General features: G+C 30.2%; 1 protein-coding gene across 9 annotated transcripts in view; it reads right to left on the bottom strand.

Annotated features, from left to right (window-relative positions):
* The window catches only part of LOC143248384 (RNA-binding protein 39-like), a 60,796-nt gene that overhangs the window by 25,195 nt on the left and 12,665 nt on the right, over positions 1–22,936 (bottom strand). For 4 of the 9 annotated variants that reach the window (XM_076496746.1, XM_076496749.1, XM_076496761.1 and 1 more), the window contains one exon: positions 19,226–19,287. In XM_076496746.1, coding sequence (XP_076352861.1) covers positions 19,226–19,279 — 54 coding nt within the window. In that variant the 5' untranslated portion in view covers positions 19,280–19,287. Of the gene's footprint in view, positions 1–12,282; positions 12,347–14,943; positions 15,034–18,374; positions 18,495–19,225; positions 19,288–22,936 lie in introns of all 9 variants that reach the window. The other 5 variants (XM_076496772.1, XM_076496789.1, XM_076496781.1 and 2 more) reach the window with 2 other exon arrangements.

Raw genomic sequence — 22,936 nt, 5'->3', positions numbered from 1 at the left:
CATGGACAGAAACACTCACCTGAATCAAAACACAGCATATTTTACACATTTTAATAATTAACCTATCAATTCTAGTACAATTTTAAGTTAATCTGCTATAGTTTAAAGCAAGTATCTTAATATGGTTAGATTTTACCATTGATATCATTATTGTGTTGTACTCAGTCAAATGGTATAAAGAACTAAACTCTGATGTATGTTTTTTAAAATTATTTGGTAAATATAAAACTAAGTCCAGTCTGCACAATGATTAATTTCTTCAATAAAATTTTCTACAAGCTGCCTTCATTTGTACAGTTGTAACTTGTAGATCGAAATAAACTTACAAGTAATATACAAACAGAAGTAGCTTGTAAATGATACCAACATAAAAATATACTTACTTGTACAATCTCATGGCTAATCAATCTAGTAGCTGAATATTTGCAATAATTAACATTAATCCAACTCTTCCACTAAATCTAAATATTTCACTGAGCTAAACTGACTGACTCACTAGTTGCCAATTCTTGTATTTTTAATGTAGCTTTGTTTCTACACACTTCACGAGGTCTCTCAATCACTACATGTCTGAACATTCTTGGTATTGTAGGCTTAAGTTAACTTCATGCACCCTCTAGCAAACATCTAAATTAAACAATGAAATTACAGTTTAAAACCAATTAGATTAAAACTTTTTCCAAAATCTAAAAAAGGAATACTTTATTAGCTCAACTTCTATTTGATATAAGAAATATTTGATGCTTTTATCTCACAAAGATGATTTTTTTAAACAAGGTACAGCTCACTGCAAGTGGTAAAACATTAATTCATCAAAGATAACCTTATTATGATGAAATTTGTCTAGTTAGCACATGATCTTAAATTATAGCTTTTCTTTATGAAAAATAAGGATAAAAGGTAAAAAAAAAAAAATCCAGGGCAACTCCATTCCATTAACTTGAAACATAATGGTAAATTCAATGCTTAATGCATGAGCATGCTGTACTAATAGCTCATAAATAGGAAATCTTAAGTCATATCATATTTAGGATGATCATACACATGTAGCACCAAACCATGCACACTAATCACTGTTGTTGATACTATGCATTAGCAACCATGAAACAATGACAACTACTCAAGACACATCATACTACAATTATAATACTTCAAGAAACTAATGTTGCAATTTTCAAGTTTCTCAAGGTTACTAACAGAATTGCTGAATACAGACGTTTACTATCAACACTTAGTTTAGCATGACAATTTCCTATTCACCAGTTCTGTGGAATTAACTAGTTACATAATACCAAGTACAAACAAAACTAACAGATGTTATATAGTCTGTATTACCATAAAGATACACAGTGCCAAGGCTTTTCTTATTACAGTACAAATGCCCATTTTTGGTGAAACTACCAAAATGCAGTTTTATGAAGTATGCAACAGCAATACCAAAATGTTGCTTTTCACATCTATCCCAACAAAGTATTACTATAAAATTTACACTGTCATAACAAAGAAGAACCTTATTTTTGCCAAAACATAAACAACTGTGACTGATGAATTGAATCTGAATAACTTTGACTTCAGTGATGAAGTCTTACAACAAAATAATTTAGGAAAATGGATGTTTTGTCCATCTTAGTTGCACTTAGTTGAACCAATTTTTTCTCAACAGTCATAGCTATTAAAGCTATGTTCCATTTGATAAGTTAAAAAGTTATGTTTCTGAAGATGTAAATGTAGAAAATGTTGTTTACAAGGCAGTTTTTGCAAACAACTTTTCCAATATCATGAACCACAAGAAAGGTTCAGAGTAACTGATCATAAGAAACTGCACAAAACCCTAACAGAATGTTTGAGCAAAATATCTTAAACAGTTACAATTCAGTTCAAACATCACTTGAAAACCTACTACTGACTGCTAATGCTATACACATAAAAAAATGCACAAAAAATACATGTTAGTCTTACACAGAAAAATCACTCAGACAGACGTGCTTGTCAAATTTTCTTGATATTCTCTTGCCCCTCTACAAAAAAGGATTGATATACTGCACCCAAACCTTTTGTAGAGTATTAAATAAGGTACTGCAAAGGCCATAAGGGTATTGAAAAGATAGCTAGTTTCTCCTATATTTTACATCAGTTAAAAAAACATCATCATTCTCGTATAAATAATGTTATAATTACCTCTTGAAATTAGCTTTCTTAGAAACATACGATTCATTTTAACAAATTTAAGGACAGAGTAACAGTAATTACCAGCCAATAATAGATGAACATTATAGGACTAAGATGTAGACACTCAATGTTTTGTTCACTATAAAACTGGTGCCTTTAGAAACCACCATATTTTGTACGAAGTGAAGGAGAAAAATAAAAAATCATTCATATAATATTAAATTTTATTAAACATATTCACAGAACAATTACTTCAACAAGACATGAAAGTTTATTTAAAGCAATATTTTAGATGTTTATGTTTTATTTGAAAAGGCTGCATTTCTACTGGTAAAATCTTTATATTCCTTAGTGGAGGTTATGTCTTAGTCTAAGCATGTATAAAAAATTTAGATACAAAGAAAATATTTTAGCTCATGATATGCTCAAAGAAATCTCCAAGACAATATTCAGTTCCAGCTTAACACTTTACAGTTTGAACTAGTGTTTCTCATGTAGCAAAGCCACATCAGGCTATCTGCTGTGTCCACTGAGCACAGTTTGAACTAATGTGATCAAATGGTCAATAGCTACAGTAGATCATGAAATGTATCAGCTGACTACTAATTATGTTTATAACAAATATAATACATAAAGTTAGTTATCATATCAAGTAACCCTTTGCCCATAGTTGAACATAAAAAAGGCCAATAAACAAGATAAAATATTAAAAACATGCAAATAGGGATTATAAAAACATTTGTAAAGGCTGAAGATATTGTAGACATTACTTATTCAAACTACAAATCATTATTTTGACTCCACCAAATGCAAATTTAGGTAACTGCATGAAGCTAAAATAATAATTTGTAGTATGAGTAAATATTGTCTACAGACCTTCTGTCTCTATTGCTTACTTTTTATGATCCTTACATAAGAGATTTTAAATTATCAATTTCTATCTACTTTAAGAATTTGAAAGTCCTTAGTTTTAGACTGTGGCTTGAAATACAACAACTTTATATATTCTTTGGTAAGTTGTTTAGACAGAGTATTAATGATGAAATTATGTAGAATGGACAGCAATTGCCTGTTGTGGAGACACAAGTGTAGAGGAAGACTTTTGAAACATTGTCCTCTACGCTTGTGGCTCCACAACAGGCAGTTGCCATCCATTCTACAAAGTTTCAACTTTATATATTTTGTTGAATTTTGACATGTTCTACTAGAATATAATTGGGAAAAACAAATCTTTCTATCCACTGCTAATGAATATAAAGTTAAAAAAGAGAAAAAAAATATAAGTGAGAGGCCTACTAACAACAACTATTCTCAACACATTAATTTCAGTTTGTATTGATGTAATTTTAAAAAAACTTTTCTAACTGAAAAATTTTTAAACCATAATTTTTGTGCAATGCTGGAAGAACAAAATGATTTCTTAAAAGCCAATTTTTATGATAGCATTTACTTGTTTTTACACTTATAAAAATATTTTTACATTTTTATATTTTAAAGAAAATGCACATGCAATAATCATATCTTAATGTTTTGTTTTGAGTTTTGAACAGGTTTGCTGTTGAATTTTATATACTTTTATTTCAGATTCAATGTTTTATGTTCTGAAAATTCTGTTAACAAGTGCAAAAACATGAATAACTAATTATATCTTTTGAAGGAGAAATGAGTACTCAAAAAATCAGCATTGCTGGAGAACGTTTTTACTATTTTGGACCATATCCAAATGGCCAAATATTAGATTTTGTGTAATTAAATATGAAAACAAACTGAGTGAAATGACACAACTCTATATATATTTTGTCAACTGCTTGTTTTGTTGCTAAACAAAAAGTTTCACAATGAGTTTCTTTTCTGTGCTATACTCACCCCAAGTATTGAAACCCAGTTCTTAGCATTACAAGCCTTCAGACTTAAAACTGAAAATATTGGCAAATTTCAAGATGTCTACTTGTAGAATTATAAACTCTTTAATTTTTCATTTAAGAATATCTGTCAATTTCATTTACAAACCAAAAACACTAAATGATGCTACTTCTTTATTTAACAAAAGCAGTTTAAAATTATGTAAATGTATCACAATAAAACAAAAGTAATAATAAATTGCATTCACACCTTGTTTTATGATTTTAAGATTAAAAATTCTTTTATGCTTCAGAAAATTTTCAAATTTCTCATGTGAAATCTTAATAACATCCAGATAATTATCAACTGTTTTTAAGAAAAAAAACTTGTATTTTTACTTGTTCTTTTTACTACTGTATCTTTTGAATGGGTTGGGTCAATTTAACTGAACCTGTAAACCCCATAAAAAATAGGAAAAATGTAAATTATGCTTTTTTCCTTTTTTCATCATAGAAATTACTTCAGCTTATAAACTAGAAAACACAAATGTTTAGTATAAATAGCTTAAATCTCATAACATTATATATTTATATATATAATTATTTTTATCATATTGACTTTTTAACCATGCCTAGAAAGCATTACAGAAGTTGTAAGGATATGGCACATATGCACTAAGGTTACTGTACAAGAATGACCTGTTTTGAATGTGTTTTAGCAAATTAGCAGTTTATGAAATACAGCCATATTTCAGTTACCATACATTATTACTATTTACAAACAAGTTCTTAAACTTGTTTTTCTTAAAACAGTGAACAGTAAATAAAGTAGAGTAAACTATTCTCTCTCCTAGTTACAAGCTTTGTACTTGTTTGCTGCATGTCATGAGTTGTTAAGCCTTATCAAATATTTCATGTGAAGAATGTAAAAACAATTTTTTTTCTCTTATTTACATTTTAAAATACCAAGAAAAACAAACAAACTACTATATAAATACTATAGAATTCCACTACAATCTGTCAAGTTTGGTAACTAACATATATTTGGGTATAAAACAATATGAAATTTCAAGTTCAATGAAGTTTTTACCACATCAGTTGAAATCTGCCATGTAAGAAAAAGGTTTCCCTCGTAAATATTTTGCAAAGGCTCAGAGGACCATGTGGAAAACACTGAAATTTTAGTTTGTTGTTCACATATCAAACAGAAATAGGTTTATGTAAACAAATAGAAAGAGGTGGGCAGAGCCAGTGTTTGATTCAGTAATGTTGCAATATCTCAGGAAATAAAAAAGATAGGAAGTTCTTATTTGACATTGTAACTTATCAGTACTCATAATTTAAGATCCTAATTCCTACAAAACTACAGACTTTCTATATTTTGACATCAGAAACATCCTAATTTTAACCAATGTTATATTCAGCATACCACTTGACACACAAAAATTAATATTTCTTTTTTAATATTTACTTTTAAATTACAAAATTAATTAATCATATTAATTTTGAATTATAATCAACAATTATTGACAATCATTCATAAAATAGTAATTCAATAAAATTATGAATGAGAATCAACACACAAGAAATGACATCATTTAAGACCTGTGACCCATAATGATAGGGTTAACCCATTAGTGTCATATCTAATACAAATAAGCAACCAATTAAAACTGGCATTTATGATTATTACTATTTATATTTACTTCAACAGTCCAAGCAATCAAAATACTGTCACTGTGATCTATTATTATTTTTTTCATTTAAATCACAGTTCATCCAGCTTCAAGGTAGAATAGCACAGTGATTAGAGTAGTTGCCCTTTGTTTCTAAAGTTACAGGTTTGATTCCTGTTGCTATCAATCATACTTGCCATTATATTTTTTCTTCGTCTTTGATTATAGCAATGCTACTAAAGCTGTCTGTCACCATCCCAAATCTTTAATTGCTGGACACAAAAGACAACTGGATGACAGCACCCACCAGCAACAAACAGAATCATCCATCACATTATAATACCTTAAACAGCCTTACTAACTTTGCCATTGATCAAACAAACTTGTTGAGCTTCAGTCATATAACAACTAACCAGGGCTCACTTTGACCACATTTGCATTATAACTTGTGATGCACAGCCAGCCTGTTGCTATACGTAATCATGATAGCAATGACTGCATATCTCAAATTATTTTATGTGGGACCTAATACTGTATGTTGTCTTGCCACTTTGCTATACACACTAGAAAGCTTTAGGGCTAGGACATACCATTTTAGAATCTAGCATATGCAAGCATTAGAATTGGGTTGATATATGGTGCACATAAACACAAGTAAAAAGTAGCAAAATCCAGGTACATATGAATTTATTCTTACTTCAGTGACGTTTTATAGACACTAAACCTATTTTAAACACATCTGTTGTAAACCTAACATTTAACCACCTCTACAATTTGCCAAACCCAGTGTGACAGCATCACCTACACTTCTAGAATAGAAAGTATAGACATTCGAGATTTTTGCATATAAATATATGGCTGGTATTTATACATTATGTTGATTAGTATGATAATAAACAATGCAGTTTAAACATTAATTAGACCAATATCATACTTAAGTCATGTCTATTAGGACTTGAAGCATCAAATATTCTTTTAGCAACTGTATTTTATTCTATATGCTATAGATCTATAAACCAACTTTAACTGCACTGTGCTTGTGAACCACTTGCACAAAAGTAGTCCTGCATAATGTTTGTATGATACCATTGGTGTGAATCAACATGCCACATGTCTTTTATAAGAAACAACATATCACATAATTAAACATACTAGTAAAAATATAGGCCAATCTCTCCTTGTTATTTGCAGCAAGATAGCATTGACTTCCTACATGCTATAACATAACTAGATGTGCTATATAATACTTTCCAGGAGTCATCTGGCTGTTTTTGGCTTAGATATTAATGAAATTGCTAACACAGGCTAAAAAGAGTAGCAGGGTTAGGTAAAAAGGTGTGAATTTATCAATATCTGAGTCAGAAATTGCAGATTTTATGAATGTAGTTTCAGAGTACAAAAGCTCAAATAACTGATTGTGTAAGCCACAGATTTGGAGACTTGAATGCACAAAACCATACGACTCATTTCTTCTAACAGTGAAATCAATAAACTATGAAGCATGGCCAAAAGAACAGAATAAACTTGGTAATGAGAAGCTAGACAACTTTATGCACCATTTTTTGTGGCTTATTAGAAAATAACAATGTAGATAGAAATGCATTAAATTTGGAGTTTGAAGCATCTGAATGGGGAAGAAATTGTTTCAGTTATTCTCATAAGGCAGCATGAGTTTTTTTCAAACTGATGTAATGTCATAGATATTCCATTTGTCTTCCTTGTTTTTAATACCATATTAGAAAGAGCATTTTTAAGCATGAGCAGGGACAAATCTCACTACAGGTCATGTCTAAGTGAGGCTGTTTGTGGACACTGTTTGAATTTCGTTAACTAATCCTCCAATGGAAAATGTGCCTCTGTTTAAGCTGACTGTTAACGGTTCCAATCACAAAGGCAGCCTAATAATACACAGCTATGTAAAATCCAGAATTTAGAAAAACATAAGGAGTCAAACAATGCTTATTGTTGAAAGTTGTTTAGAATATTATAAAACTGTTGAAATTGACTGAAAATATCAAATACAGTATTGTACTATACAATAATTTACTAAACCTTCTTTATCTTAATTTCTAATGTTTAATAACATTTACATTAAATAAAAATGCAGGTATAATATATATATATATAATAGATATATTTCTTCTCAGTTTTGTTTCATTTACTGCTGTTTAACTTTTTACAAAGTTTTAGTTGTAAATCATTGCTATGCAGTTGCAACAAACTGCTATTCATTTTAGATTCTGGTTAACATCACATAAAACTGATATACCTCATCCAATCTAAACTGAGCCTTGCTATTAACAGAATAATACAACTAGTATTACTACTACTGGTGTAATTGCATGTGACAATATATACACAACTCACGAATATGAAGATGTGGCCCAGTTGCCATTAGTATTTAACAATTTTTTTTAGGTATTACAATAATTTTTAATATTTCTTATAAAATTTCAATTTCCACCTTATCAATTTAGTCTCTGCAGAAGTCATCTAGTTTCAGCACAAGTTTCCCTGATAAATAATAAACCTTTAACTGTTTATTTTTTAGGATCAGTGAATTTTTTACTGAGTTACGTCAAATGTTTTTATTGTGCTGCATATATAATACATTTTCACATACATCAGTTTAGAATTATTTTGTTTGTTGTCAAGCAAAAAAACTACACAAAGAAGCTAGCTGTACTGCAAGTATCAAGATTGGAATTTTGGTACTGTAAGTCCTCAAACTTACCAGTGATCCACTGGGAGCATTTAAGATTAAAAAGCAACTTACCCTAAATTTCTGTACCTAAAGATTCTGTACCTAAAATATATTTCAGATATATGTTTTCAGTAGGACTTTATATTTTATTTTCTATACCCTAACTATACAGGGTCTTTTACTTGACCAACCATGTGACCATCATAAAAAAAAAGGAAAAATAATTATGCTTTTTTGTGCTAGAATGAATACATATTGTAACACAAAACTACAAATTAGTCTATATAGTAGCTTAAATCTCATAATTTTATGTATATATATATATATATATATATATATTATATTATTATTATATGACCTTTCACTCATGCCTAGCTAATATTACACAACTTGCACTGATGTGATGCACATGCACCTATATTACGTATTCAGTAATATAAAGCTGACCTTTGGTCTCCCCCTTGTCTTGACTGTGTTTTGGTGGACTAATATTTTGTAATATAACAGTCACACTTATTACATATTATATATGCATATAGATGATTATTACTATTTATAAATAAATTATTAAACTTATTTTTTTTAAATATATCACAATAAAGTAAATAATTATCTCTTCTAGCTATGACCTTTGAACTTGGATGATGCTGGACAAAAAAAATTTTAGGTTTTATATATACAGTTAAATAACCAAAATATCATAAATAACTATACTGATACCAAAGAATCACACTATAATTTATTAAGTTTCATAACTAAGATGTATTTAAGTTTAAAAAATATGAAACTGTGAGCAGACTAAGGACACAACTGACCTTCTTGAAATCTTAGTTTGAAAGAATGTGGCAGCTTTCATAGATTAAAATGGTTAAGAAAACCATAAGGAGATTCTAAACTGTTGATTGGGTATTCATATGTCATACATTCATATAGTGAAGTAAGTGTATATAAGGGACTGTTTCCAAAAACAGAAATAGATGAACAGGGTCACTGTGTTTGTTACAGTATATAAAAAATACTAAAAAAAATGAGGTTTTTATTTTATATTCTAGCTTAGTATTGATAATTTAAGTTCCTAACTTGTATCAAGCTACAAACTTTGTATTTAGAAATCACAAACATCTAATTTTAAACAGTGATGCATTAAATATACCACGTGAATCACTAAAATATATATTTAAGTTTTTTTTACTATTTACTTTTAAATTAAGAAATTAACTTGAATATATTATAGCATGATTTATAATCTACAACTTGATTTCAAACTTGTTTACATAAATTCATGAAATAGTAGTTCAACAAAATTTTGAATTCAAGTCAACAAACACAATGACATGGCTTTTAACCCATGACCAGTTGTGAAAGGGTTAAAGTGTGTTGTAGCTTTCCTTTCCAAATATCATTAATGGACTTTCTAGAGACTTTGTTTCCTTTTCAACACTGCTTATTACTTCCTATTGTTAGTTCTATATATTTAACTGTCAGAGGTTAGTTAAAAAGATAGAAGTAGTGTTAGATCACTTTCTAGTATTTGTAACATTGTTTCCTTTCTATCAAATTTAACAGCATATTTTCAGGCCAATTCAGGTATTTTTATCTTATTATTCTGTACCTTCACAAACTATAAGTTCTGTTTGTACTATGGCTAAATTATTTCTAATACCTTCATACAGTTTCAACAATTATGTGTCATCATAAGTTTGTCACATTCAGATATGCCACTTTAAAATTACACTGCAGAGTAGTTTACTGGTCAAAAGACAAGTTGGGAAGGAATGGAAAAACAGGCATATTATACTGACATTACACTTTTCAAAACTAATTCACTTTATGACAGCATTTCAAGCCAACCACTACTGCTTCTATACTCCCTAATCACACTATTTATTTATTGTTACTCACATTAACAGTATTGGCTGTTTAATATATCAAATAATACTTTTTATTTGTACTATCGTTTGTTCTGCAGTGTTAGTTTATTTAGTCAAAAGTGTAAAGAACTGATTTAAAAAAAAGGATAAATTGTTATTCTCTTTGTAAAATACAAATGAAACCCTTGTAGTAATTTATTGAATTAATTACAATACTAAATGCATTTTTGTGTAACTCATGTTATTAGGATCAGTTTTTATCTATAAATTAATTGCACTTTGACTCAAGATTAGATTCTAGTACAAATGCTAAGAATCACTATAAAAGAAATATCTGTTGTTTATTATACCTATCTACTAGTTTACAAACAACAAAAAATAATGATTTTTAATGCAAATCTCTTCAGTAATCCCTTCTGCAAGATAGGAAAATCTAAACTTTTTCATCACATATAAGAAATTATTTACTTTGAAGTCCTTCTTGCAACCCTATCTCCTCCAAATGTATTAACAAAAAAAAAATTTTAATCTATAACATGATATATTAGATGTAACCAGGAACTGTTTGTTAGTTTTTCTGCACTTTAGGTTTAAGGATTTAGAAATTTATAGGTTCTTAGTTTTTATAAGCATACAGAATGATTCTTGTACGTGTAGTTTAATCAAAATATTCTCAAAGTTTACAGTCTGCATCAACGAAACGGAAACTGTTTACGATACTTATGAGTTTCTTGAATGCATCAGTTTTCTTACAGTGCTAGCCTACATGTGCATTTTAAATGTACTTACCAGTAGTCACATTTTACATTTACAATCAATGTCTGATATACTAAAGAAATAAAGACAGCTGAGTATGTTATATTAAATTGATTTTGAATATGGAAGTTAGCAAATCTCACGACATAACCGCAATAAAAAATTAAAGCAGAGCAGTATGTATAAGAACAACACTTAGACATTAGACACCGTTCTGTAGTGCAATTTCAGCAAAAATTTATCATTTTTAGAAACATGTACAACAGTCACTTTTAATGCAAAATACCAATGTATTCAGGACATACAGGTGTGTTCAGTTTCAGAATTTTGAATCTCCAAGACAGTGATATCTCTTTTAATTAATAACAATAGAAAACAATGGAATACGTATGAACTTAGGAATCCAGAATCATCAAAAAAAAAACAAAAAAACCTGCAATAAATCAAACACCTGCAATGATGTTTTATTTGGTAACAGGTGAGAATCCATGAGCACAACTGAGTGTCAAAAGTTATCCACACATCCTAGGAAAGAATACACAATAAAATCAAGAAGGATCTGAGTCTTCAAACAAAACAAGTCATGTGTACACAAGCTACTTACATAAGAAGGTTCAACAGTCACATACCTCAAGCATCTGAAAAATGAAACGAGCATTCATGTTATTCCATATGAAGACAAACTTGTCAAGTAGCCAGATGCACTGAGTATAACACTTGTGTAATCAGACTGTTAAAACTCATAGTAGAAAACTGCCATCCTTGTATGTTAGATGGAAAGCAACAGGAAAGAGAGATATGCTTTGGATATGACAAACTTACAACAGAGCCTATTCATAAAAAAAACTACACTACAAAGCTATATTCAAAATTAGCAATAATTAGATAGAGCATAAATGTATCATAGTGACATGGCAAAGCACCAAAATCATTTTAATGAAACACACTCAACTTCTGTACTTAAAAGTAAATAAATTCTTCCTCTATTTTTCTCACTCATTCTTCCTTACATACAGTTCTAATACTGAAGAAATATTCTTGCAAAGAAGAGAGTACTTAAAAGCTTTCATTTGCTTAATTTATAAATTAATGGAGCAAAAATTCTTGAAATTGAAGAAATGTGGAATCAAATTCAAGCAACTTCAAAGAAAGTTTGAAAGATTAAAGTTGGCTATTTAATCAATTTTATCAATTAAAAGCAAATATGGGGCCCTTTTAATTACTCTCTAAGTTTCACATCAATTCAAAGGACTTCTTCAAATCACCCTTGAGGCTTTTGGCTTCATTGGAGTATGGGACAAGGGCTGCAGTCATCATTTTCCAGCCACCCTGAGATAAGAGGAACGGGAGATGATTTCAGCTATTAGAAAATACTATTCTCTCTAATTTTATGCTTGAATTTTAATGCCCCAAGCCAGTTTTATATGTATATAACTAAGTTATGTGAAACTACATCACAAAATCAAAAATGCAACTAACCTATGTAAACTATGTTGGATGCTTTTGCCAAAAACTGAAAATCATACTAATTACAATATTTTTTTTTAATTTTATAAATTTAAATAGTTAAATCATATTTAAAAATTTGCCTAGATGAAAATCAAACAAATATTTCAATTTAAGTTCAGAATTACTCTTTTTAGAGAAAGTATTTTTTTACATTTTAATTCTGATTTTTAGAATTAATGTTTCCTGGTTTCTTGTTTTCTGTAGACCAAAATATTTGTTTCAATACACAAATAGTAACGACACTGAAAAAAGTATGAACAAATTGTCTTCAATATATGTTTGGAATTAAGTGATGTTGTTCCATCAGTAACTTATAAAATAATTCAAAATACCATTTTACACAAAATCTATTTGAGTAGGTTGCAAATATAAAAGTATACAGGAAACCACGTCTCTTCAACTTCTGCTGAAATTAATTTCTTGAAATTAAAATGGTGTTTTATTTTAATAAAACTGAATCAACACTACATACAGTGCATACAGTTTTGAAATATTTGAATTGTTAATTTGTCACAATCATGTACTGCATGCAAGCAACTAATAAAATAATAATGTGTAAGTTTTTGTAATTTGTAAAAGTAATTTTGATGTAAAGCTGGTTCAAAAAAATTTCCAAAATATTAAGCAGAGAAAGTTAACATTATTTAACTAACAATTTCTAACTAAAATGTTAAATTTTGTGTGTTAAGTAAATCTCTGTTTTAGTATATAAATACCAACAAAATCTTTACCAGGATTGCAATGTTTTGACACAAACAGAATTAATAAATAATGTATTATATGTAGCTGCTTGAAATCATACAATATATTTCAAATAAGATTTAACTCTATGCTCACCAGTGTGTGTGTGTGTGTGTGTGTGTGTGTGTGTGTGTGTGTGTGTGTGTGTATTGCAATGCCAGATCAAATTCAGAGAACTTCACACAAAAATATATGATGAGAAAACTGAAAAGATTGTCATTATATATTATAGTTTGTTTATGGACTGTTTTTTTTTTATGAAAAGTAAAATGAAGTTTAATTTACAAAAGTTTAACCACTTCCAAACCAGTATCAAAAGGACAACAAAGTTTCAAAAAATTGTCTTATCTCTCCTCTAAAATTGCATACAAAAATAAATTGTAACTGTAATGTTGATTTTTTTAACATACATTTTATAAACAATTGTTTTGGGTAAGGTAATTTTTTAAAAAATCTCATCTTTGCCCTATTTCTGCTGTAATGTTTACTGATATAATGGAAATCAGTAAATTTACACCTTCACAAAAACAACTGAATGTATGAAACATCATCAGGATTCTTTTAACGGTGAAACCATGGTCATGAATAAATTATATATTTGTGAAGCATACAGCTGTCTTCTTTTTCCTTAGTCCTGTTTCTATACGTTTTGTTTTAGAACTTCAAGTTTCTAAACCTAATAAGTCATAAATACATCATCTGGTTTGTTTGTTTTCTCACAGTCAATTTGTTTTAGAACTTCCTTTCATTCTTACGTAGTTTGATATTTTCAAATATTCACTTAGTTTGTCTTGAAACTGAGCAAATGCTCAAGTGCTAAACTAATCTAAGTTACTAATGATTTTGTACTGTTTGAACGACAAGGTAAAATTAATAAATTAACCAAATGGGTTTCTCCGCACTGTTTATTTTGCTGAAAAATTGCATTAGCAGATACTTTATGTACACCAGAGTTCCTACTGTTATAATGTGAGACAAGGGGTGAAATACAGATTCTATAATATCCCCTAAATGCAAGTGCAGGCCACAAAGTGGTTTCTTGCTGAAGAATAAAACTTTTTTAAAAATTTAAAAATGTCAATGGTAAGTTTAATTTACACAAGATAATATATATATTATCTTCTTACAATAGTTCTAACATTTAAAAAAGTTGATTCCAACTATTTATTTCAATAATGTTGACTAGTGTGTGACATAACTGCCTTATACAGTATTGTTATATAAGCAAATACGAAAACAGCTTTCAGGTCGATGGTCATTGTTGTAATGTGTAATGCTACAGTCTCTTACATTGCACTTTTATTTCATTATAAATTATAAATTGATCAAAAAATAAAATTTACATTTTAAAGGCCTAATGGTTATTAAACTCTACGATTAAAGTATTTGTTTTAGATATATTGCTGTTTGTGACATTAACTTTCATGAATGCCAGGTCAGAAATTGTATGTTTTTTTCCCCACTGGTATCAAATGAGTTAAATATAAAATTTTTAAAGCTCAAGTTGTAATATGCTAATTTTTCACTGTATTATGTATATCAATGCTTACTGCTAGTGTGTGTCTAGGCAAAAACTGTGATAACTGTTGAGTCATTTCACTGAATGTAGGTTGTTTTATTTGCAACTGGTATTCCAGTAGTTGAGAGAAAGAAGTTATTTATTGCTCACTGCCCACCTGTTGTGAGACTGTTCTAAGTACATGTACATGAATCCATCTCAAGCACGTGGTAATGGCTGGAGTGAAGGAGTTGGTACTTTAATGTATCTAATGAAAAAGAGAAAATTATAATAATACAGCAGAATACCATATCTAAAATGTTTCATTTTAAATATTCAAATTTATTAAAAGCGACATCTAGCTGGGGCTAACACAGAACACAGATACAGCATACTAAATATGAGAATCCAATACATGCATCACACCTGCTTAAGACTATCATGCCAGGGTGTGTCAGTTTGACTGGTATGATCTATCTTTTTCTTTTTACTGCATTAGAACTTTCTACATATAGCTTTTGCAAGTAAAGTATCATATTTTTATGAACTATTTACATACAACTGGGATATGATATTTTTAAGAAACAAACATGCTCATCTCAGCAGTAGATATATTTAACTTATGATTTTTGGGTGTTCCTACATGCCATTAAACCTTCCATATAAAATTTTATTTTATAAAACTAAATAAATTTAAAAACCCTTGCATGCTGTTTCCTTGTGTTTATGATTAATGGTGTGCTGTAACAATAACTTTACTAAAACAAAGTTATAAAATGTTAATCAGAGAATTTCATTTAATATACATAGTAAGTTTAAAACTCATTATTTTATAATAATATGCATATACACTAAGGCTCCATTATAACAAAGTTCACTATAATACAGAGCTCAGTCCATCTTGGACCCAAATATTTTCACTAACAATTATTCTTTTAGAATGGATTTCCAGTTTTTCATAATCTTTTGAACATTTTTTAAGTATAAATGCTCCACAAATGACAAACCATCCAGAAAAAATACTCAATGAGCAACTCAATAAAACAGAACTTTGTCAAACATTCTCACTTCAAGCCACACTGTGTTCTGTATTATGTTATTTTAATAATAATTTGTTGTTATTAAAACACAGTCTCTCAGAAACAGCCTCTTGACTAATTAAGGAGCTTAAGAAATAAAACTGACTTGATACTTTGGAAAGGATCTCATTATAACATTCTTGTGATATTGACCCATGGACTGATTGCATTATATCAGAACGTTAGCATTTATAAATTACATTTCTTTTCAGCAGTTTTCTTTCCCCATTTATGTAATTAAAATAAGATTTAATGCAAACAGTGACCTTGTCAGCCAAATGTAACCTAATACATTGCATTCAAGAATTTTGTGAATAAGCACATCTTATCTTTTTTTTATGAAAAATACTTATTTTCCTATAACACTGTAATATCATGATTCAAATGGAGTTTTAAATTTTAATGCAACTTTTTCATCAGCTTTAAAGAAAACATCAGGAACTTGTTCATAAACACATCCTAATTTAAGCTTTAACTACTTTGTTCCAGTCTCTATGTAAATATCTGATGAACTGAATAACAAAGTATCTTTCAGTATATATTTGTATGATAAACCTACAACTCATCAAAGCTAAGACACAGGCAATTAAATTATTATTAAATTAATAATTACCTAATCTGAGAAACAACAACCCAAAACTACACTTGTATAAAAGCTATGAGGTCAAATGAGCATTGTTTGACCCAGAACTACTGTGACTGTCTTTCTAAGGGGGCTATAAATGTCATCTACAATAAGAAAAATTCAGAAACTTAAACCAATGATTTTTTGATTAAAATACACTATTCTGTCAGTTGAGTACCCTCATTATTATTAAATAAATTCAAGTCTAAAATATTTTGTATGTGTGTGCAAGTTAACTTCATATACTATTTGAATTCAATGGTGCAATTGTTTCCTCAAAGAGGAATGCAACCATTCTAGCATGATAGTGTTAAAACTGTTGCAAAATTATTGCCCTCTTAGTTTTCACCCACTTAAGTACTTCTTCTGCCTAACAAAAAAAAACAACAACTAATTTTTAATACATGCAATGCCCCACTTTTTCTTTTCTATTGTTCAACTTATTTTTTAAACAAAATTCCAACCAGCAACTAATGCTTTTTTTTGTAAAAGAGCACAATATCTGATGGCACATAAAGTTCACCTAGTGGCAGCAATTAGTTGTTCTTCTAAACCAAATGATAATTTTTTTTTTGTTTTATGTAAAACACCCAGTACCTTGTCTTACATTGGTAAAATAATTTTACATTTCAGTGGAAGCTAGTAATATGTCCTGTAAAAAGCACTGCAAGATTTCATGTTGGTAATTTGAGCAGGGTTCTTCATCCTCAGATGTTAACTACCAAGAAAATTAAAAACATATAAAAAACAACAAAAACAAAATATTAAGAATGTTTTTTTTTCCCTAGCTTCTCTGATAAAGTGAAATATCAAGAATACTGATGTATTACAACAAGCTGATTCTTGTAAATACTGATATATTACAACAAGCTGGTTCTTGTTTTTGGCAGGGGTAGGCATGCTCAAGTAGTAGCAAAAAAAAACAACAAGGTTTACTACTGTGTAGAACATAATTAACACTATATAGTTGTTCTTTAATCTACAGAAGTTTGTTGTCAAATAATTATCTATACTTACTGCTCATTATCATGATATATTGCATGTATGTTCACCACAACTGATTATTTCCCTTTTGAGCAATCTTCTCTTTTAAGGTTTAAGTCATTATTACAAGTCCAACTATGATAACTCAGAAGTCAGTCATATAATTAGAAATGACATTAAGTTAGTCCTGAAAACGTGTATCGTTCATTTATACTTTCCAGAAAGTACTGCATTATAAACTGAGCTGCAATGTCTAAACATTTAACTAGGTATGTGAAAATAAAAAGCAGTATGGCAGTCGTTTACGTAACAATGTATGAGCTATACTACGTAATTTACAATTGCTTGTTATTAAAAGGTAACAAGTTGACCACATTCTTATAAGGTGAATACCATAAAACAATGTTTTGCCATTCAACACACACAAATTTTTTGTCCTGCCCACATAAACTTGTCTTGTGTTTTCTAGAAGGTCTAAATAAATACTTCCCAGCAATCTACTTTTTTATTATATTAAGCTCATTGAGGCTAAGGTTGTTGTCTTAGTTCCAAATGCACTTGGGAAACATTACACTACAGATAAACCACAATATACGTATTGACTGACAGTTCACTGCGAATTGTAAATTATGTCATTTAAATGTATAATGTGACAGTATTACATAAACAATTTATTTTACACTTCACCTAAGCTTTTATGCAGTGAACGAAAATAATTTCTATTTTTGTAAGTTAATATGGTAGTTGTATGTACGAAGAAACATTATTCTAAAACTCAAAAATGACTCAACTACCTGCAACAGATAAATTTATAAATAAATTGACATTCTGTACAATACCTTACCACCAAGTGACTGAAATTTATCACTTGCAAAAATTGTGTTTCTTAAGTCTTCACATTTTTTGTAACACTGAACTAACCTTTAGAAATATTCAATTAAATCACTTTAACATAGGCAGGTTGAAACACACTTTCCAAAGATGTTACAATCTCACACTGATCCAACCTGTACAATGAAGTGGTTCAGGTCTAAGAGAAGTCTGTATACAAGATACAAAGCAGGAAAAACATTATGAGAAAAGTAAGATAATGGAGAGCCTAGTGTAAAATTTCAGTACAGACACAGAGTCTTCAAAATAAACTACCTGCCCATCAAAAAGCCATGTTCAAGAAATGTACCAGAAGGAAGTTCTTATTTTATTAAATCAAATTTTCTTTTAAATCAATTTAAAATAAGACATAATATAAACATAAATTAATATATTAACCCCTTATAAAATTATACTTCTGATGTATTAGAAACAGGTGAGTTAGTATAAAAATACACACAGGAAAATGGGAATCATCTTTTTTACTGGTACTTGACACAATACCACTGCTCCTATTACACTGCTTGTACATAATTACTGTAGAAGTTTTTCTTTTTGTATTTTATTACACATATAGTTAATTTCCTTTTGCAAAAGCACAACTGTTTTCCATTTTTCCTTGATTCAGTTTCACAATGTTTTTATGATTATATACATACATATGTGTGTGTGTATATATATATTCAATGCTCGTAAAAAAACATCTAAGTTACCTTGATGTGTGTTTGTGATATGTACATTTTTAATATTAATAATTACTACATTTGGCAAGACACCAGTTAAACTAAATGAAACCAGCATATATTTCTGGAATAGACATAATTTAAAACAAAACAAATCCTTCTTAGCTAAAAACACTTTCTTTAGTATATGAAAACTCACTGATAAAAGTATTATCATACCTTCCTTTTGTATGGAGCTTCCAAGAGAGCTTCAATATCAAAATCATCAGCCATCTTACACCCTTAAAAAATAATAATAATAATATTTAGATCTCAAATTTTAAAAGATGAAAACTGAATATTTACTTTACTCAAGTCAATAAGAATCTTGCAACTGTAAATTTCTGTTAGTAGAAAAGTTATTAACCCTTATAAATATTATAATAGATAAAGACCAGTTTGACATCACTTCACCAAAAATGACACAACTCAAAATGCAATTTAAAATAATAAAAATGCTTCTATTCATCACTGCACATAAAACACATATAACAAGAAACCATTTATTTATTCAAAGCTATCCTTAAACAAAGACAAGTTACACAAAATTGATTGGCATCTACTATTAGTCAGAGCAACTCATTCTTTAAGCCAATCACACAATCTTCTACATATTTTAAACTTTTATCCTCTTAATCTTGTTCTCTTCAGACTAAAGTAAAAAGAAATCAGAGGCAATGATCCTATAAGTTCTTTGAACACTTAAGTACCAACACCCCATTCTCTTCTCTTCACTATACCAAACAAACCTAATAGTTGGTTTGCTGACTTCAACAAAACATAAAGTGTATACAAGTTTATTTATCAAGTTTATTGATGGCTTCTCCTTCATGCTCTGATCAAGATTCTGATTCATGACAAGTTGGTATTATGAATTTATTTAGTGCTAAAAAATGTCTTAAATTCAAATATAGCAGAACAGAAACACCAAATTGTGCTCTTTAGTGGTGCCATCAGGAATACAGCTGGACAATTTAATTGTTTACCAATGAGCCACAATCACATTAGTGTCAAATAAACTAATTACTTCATCAAATCACAGAATCAATCAACTACTAAAAATTAGTGTTTCCAATTATTCCAACAATAAATTAATCGAAATTTTGACTAAATTTATTCTCATGACAATAATTAACTCAAATTAGCATTTCCAATTATTACTGTTTTTGATCATTATAACTATCCAAGTAATCAAAATTTTGCTATTATGTTTGTTTATTATGAAGCACCAAACTACTTTAAAGGACATCTGTGACCAGCCTACTTCAGGTATCAAAGTACAATTTTAGCATTATAAGTTTCTTCTTTACTTCAGCTTTGGGATAGCATTACCTAATGATTTGTTAGTTGGCTGGTTTGGTGTTTTATGGCACAAAACAACTAACTATCTGTGCCAAACAACCAGTAAAAAGTTAAAATTAAAATAAAATAATTAAAATTCATAAAAGAAAATTAAGGTGAAACAAAACAAAGTTGAATTTTTGAATTCAAGACATAAATAGCATTAAATCCAATTTTTACATGTAATCTACAACAGTAAGAGAAAAAACTACAGTGATACAAGTTGTAAAGGACTGTCTGTAGCATAATTGTAATTATCATAACTCACCAGGATGACTAACGTGTATGTTCAAAAATCAGCATTAGTCACCTGAAGTTGGCCTTTCCAGTCCTGGTTTCGAGTTATTTGACATTATGGGGGTTTTAAAGTAATACAAGTTTCAAAAGACTTGTAGCAAAATTTTAATTATTATAACTTGCCAGGATGACTAACAGGTAGTTAAAACAGTACCATTAGACACATGAAGTTGACCTTTCCTGTCCTGATTTTGAATTATTTGACATTATGGCCATTTCCTAATTTCAAATCGAACAAGATATACTTTGATTGTTAAAAGGGAATCACATTTAAAAAATGTCTAATGTATAAATTAAAAAATCAAACTTAAATAGCATTAAAAAGATTAATGGCCTTTAAAAAACTAAAAACATTTCTAAGGTGGACAGTGTCACCATCACCAATAACACTGTCTAATGTTAGGAATAAACCTTGGAACAAAGCATGTTTAAAATGGTGCTGTCGTTGAGAGTCGAATAATAAAACATAATAAGATAATAAAATGTGGTTTATTGTGACCTGAGTATTACACACACAACACATTGGTGCACCAGTTTCAGATAAAAGAAAACACTGAGTTAAAAAACTGTAACCGATGTGAAGTCTAATTAGGACAACTTCCTCTTTCTGACCCTTATAGAAGCAAGGCGGCCAAAGTCCAATAGAGGGTTTTGTTTGGAAAAGCTTGTTTTCACGTTGCTCACACCAAGTTGACTGCCGACAAGCATGGTGCCGAACCTTGAATACAGGACTACAATTCATGTATGGAACATGCACAGCAGTGATAGTGCCAGAACAGACAGATTTAGCTGCAGTGTTAGCAAGCTCATTCCCTCAAATATCAATGTGGCCTGGTAGCCAGAAAAACTGGATAGAAGTAGATGTTAAAAAGAAATGGGCCAATTGGTTTTGAATATCAGCAAGAACAGGGTGAGAACTAACATGAAGCAGTTTCAGAGCCAATAGAGAACTAAGCGAGTCAGTATAAATAGTGCAATTTGAGTACTGCTTAGCTTCTATGTGATCCAGGGCAAGAGAAATGGCATACAGTTCAGCAGTGAACACAGAAACTGTAGAGGTTCTGTGCACAACCACCAAACCATGGCAGAGCCCACACAGTCACATGATTTTGAACCATCCTTATAAATAGGCCCCCCCCGCTAGTACAGCGGTATGTGTCCGGATTTACAACGCTAAAATCAGGGGTTTGATTCTCCTCAGTGGGCTCAGCAGATAACCTGATGTGGCTTTGCTCTAAGAAAACACCTGTATAAATAGGAATGGAAGGATGGTTCGAAAGATGTTCAGCAAATAACAGGCGGTATTTCCAATCAGGAGTATCTGCTTTTCTCAGATGGCTTAAAGAAAGGTCACATTTTGGGGCTTTAGTAAGCCATGGCAGGTGAGCTGACCAGTAGATACAGAAATGTTATCCAAGAACAGACACAATTCATCCAACTGTACCTGGATACAAAGGCCAAAAGGAGCAATGGCAAATAGTCTGTTCTGAAAAAGCACAGCCCACCGGGAAGGAAAGCACAACCCCAGGTGGATTGTTTTGGGAAAGAACGAAGTTTTGAAGCATACAATCAAGACAATTTCAAACAACAGAAGTGTCGAGGAGGTTTACGAGACTCTGTGCATTAGCTCCGAGCTGGAAAAGTGTGGAAAGCCCAGTGCAGAGCCGAAGTCCCTGATGACTAACAGGGCCCAGCATCTACAAGGCCAAGGTCCTGGTAGAGCCATATACCAGTGATCCATAGTCAAGTTTCAATCAAATAAGAGCACGATATATCTTTCGCATAGAACATCGATCTGCTCCCTAAGTGGTGGAAGAGAGGACATGGAGGCTGTTCAGTGCTATTGTACATTTCACCCGTAGCTGTTTCATGTGTGGTATAAAGGTCAGTTCACGGTCAAAGATAAGCCCCAAGAATTTTGTCTCAGGGACCTCATGTTGCACAAGTTCACCAATATGGAGGGTGAATAACTCTTTGGTAGCAAAAATACATGCAAATGGTTTTAGAGAGACAGAAGTTAAAACTATTTGCTGTGATCCACTTCAGTAAAGATTGGGGACAGTCTGCAGCTGCCACTCAATATACCTCATGTTTGATGAGTGACGTGAGATGTGAATGTCATTGACAGAACCCATTTGCAATAGTAAGAGGGAGTTGTTCAGTGATGGCATTAATCTTTATACTGAAAAGTGTGACATTAAAAACACAGCCTTGAGGGACTCTTAAGACCCTGTAGAAAAGAATGGGAAAGTG

This window comes from Tachypleus tridentatus, chromosome 1 (genome assembly GCF_004210375.1).
Source record: "Tachypleus tridentatus isolate NWPU-2018 chromosome 1, ASM421037v1, whole genome shotgun sequence".
Taxonomy (NCBI): Eukaryota; Metazoa; Arthropoda; class Merostomata; order Xiphosura; family Limulidae; genus Tachypleus; species Tachypleus tridentatus.
Note: the sequence above shows the minus strand (reverse complement) of the source record. Positions and strands in the feature narration are given on the sequence as shown.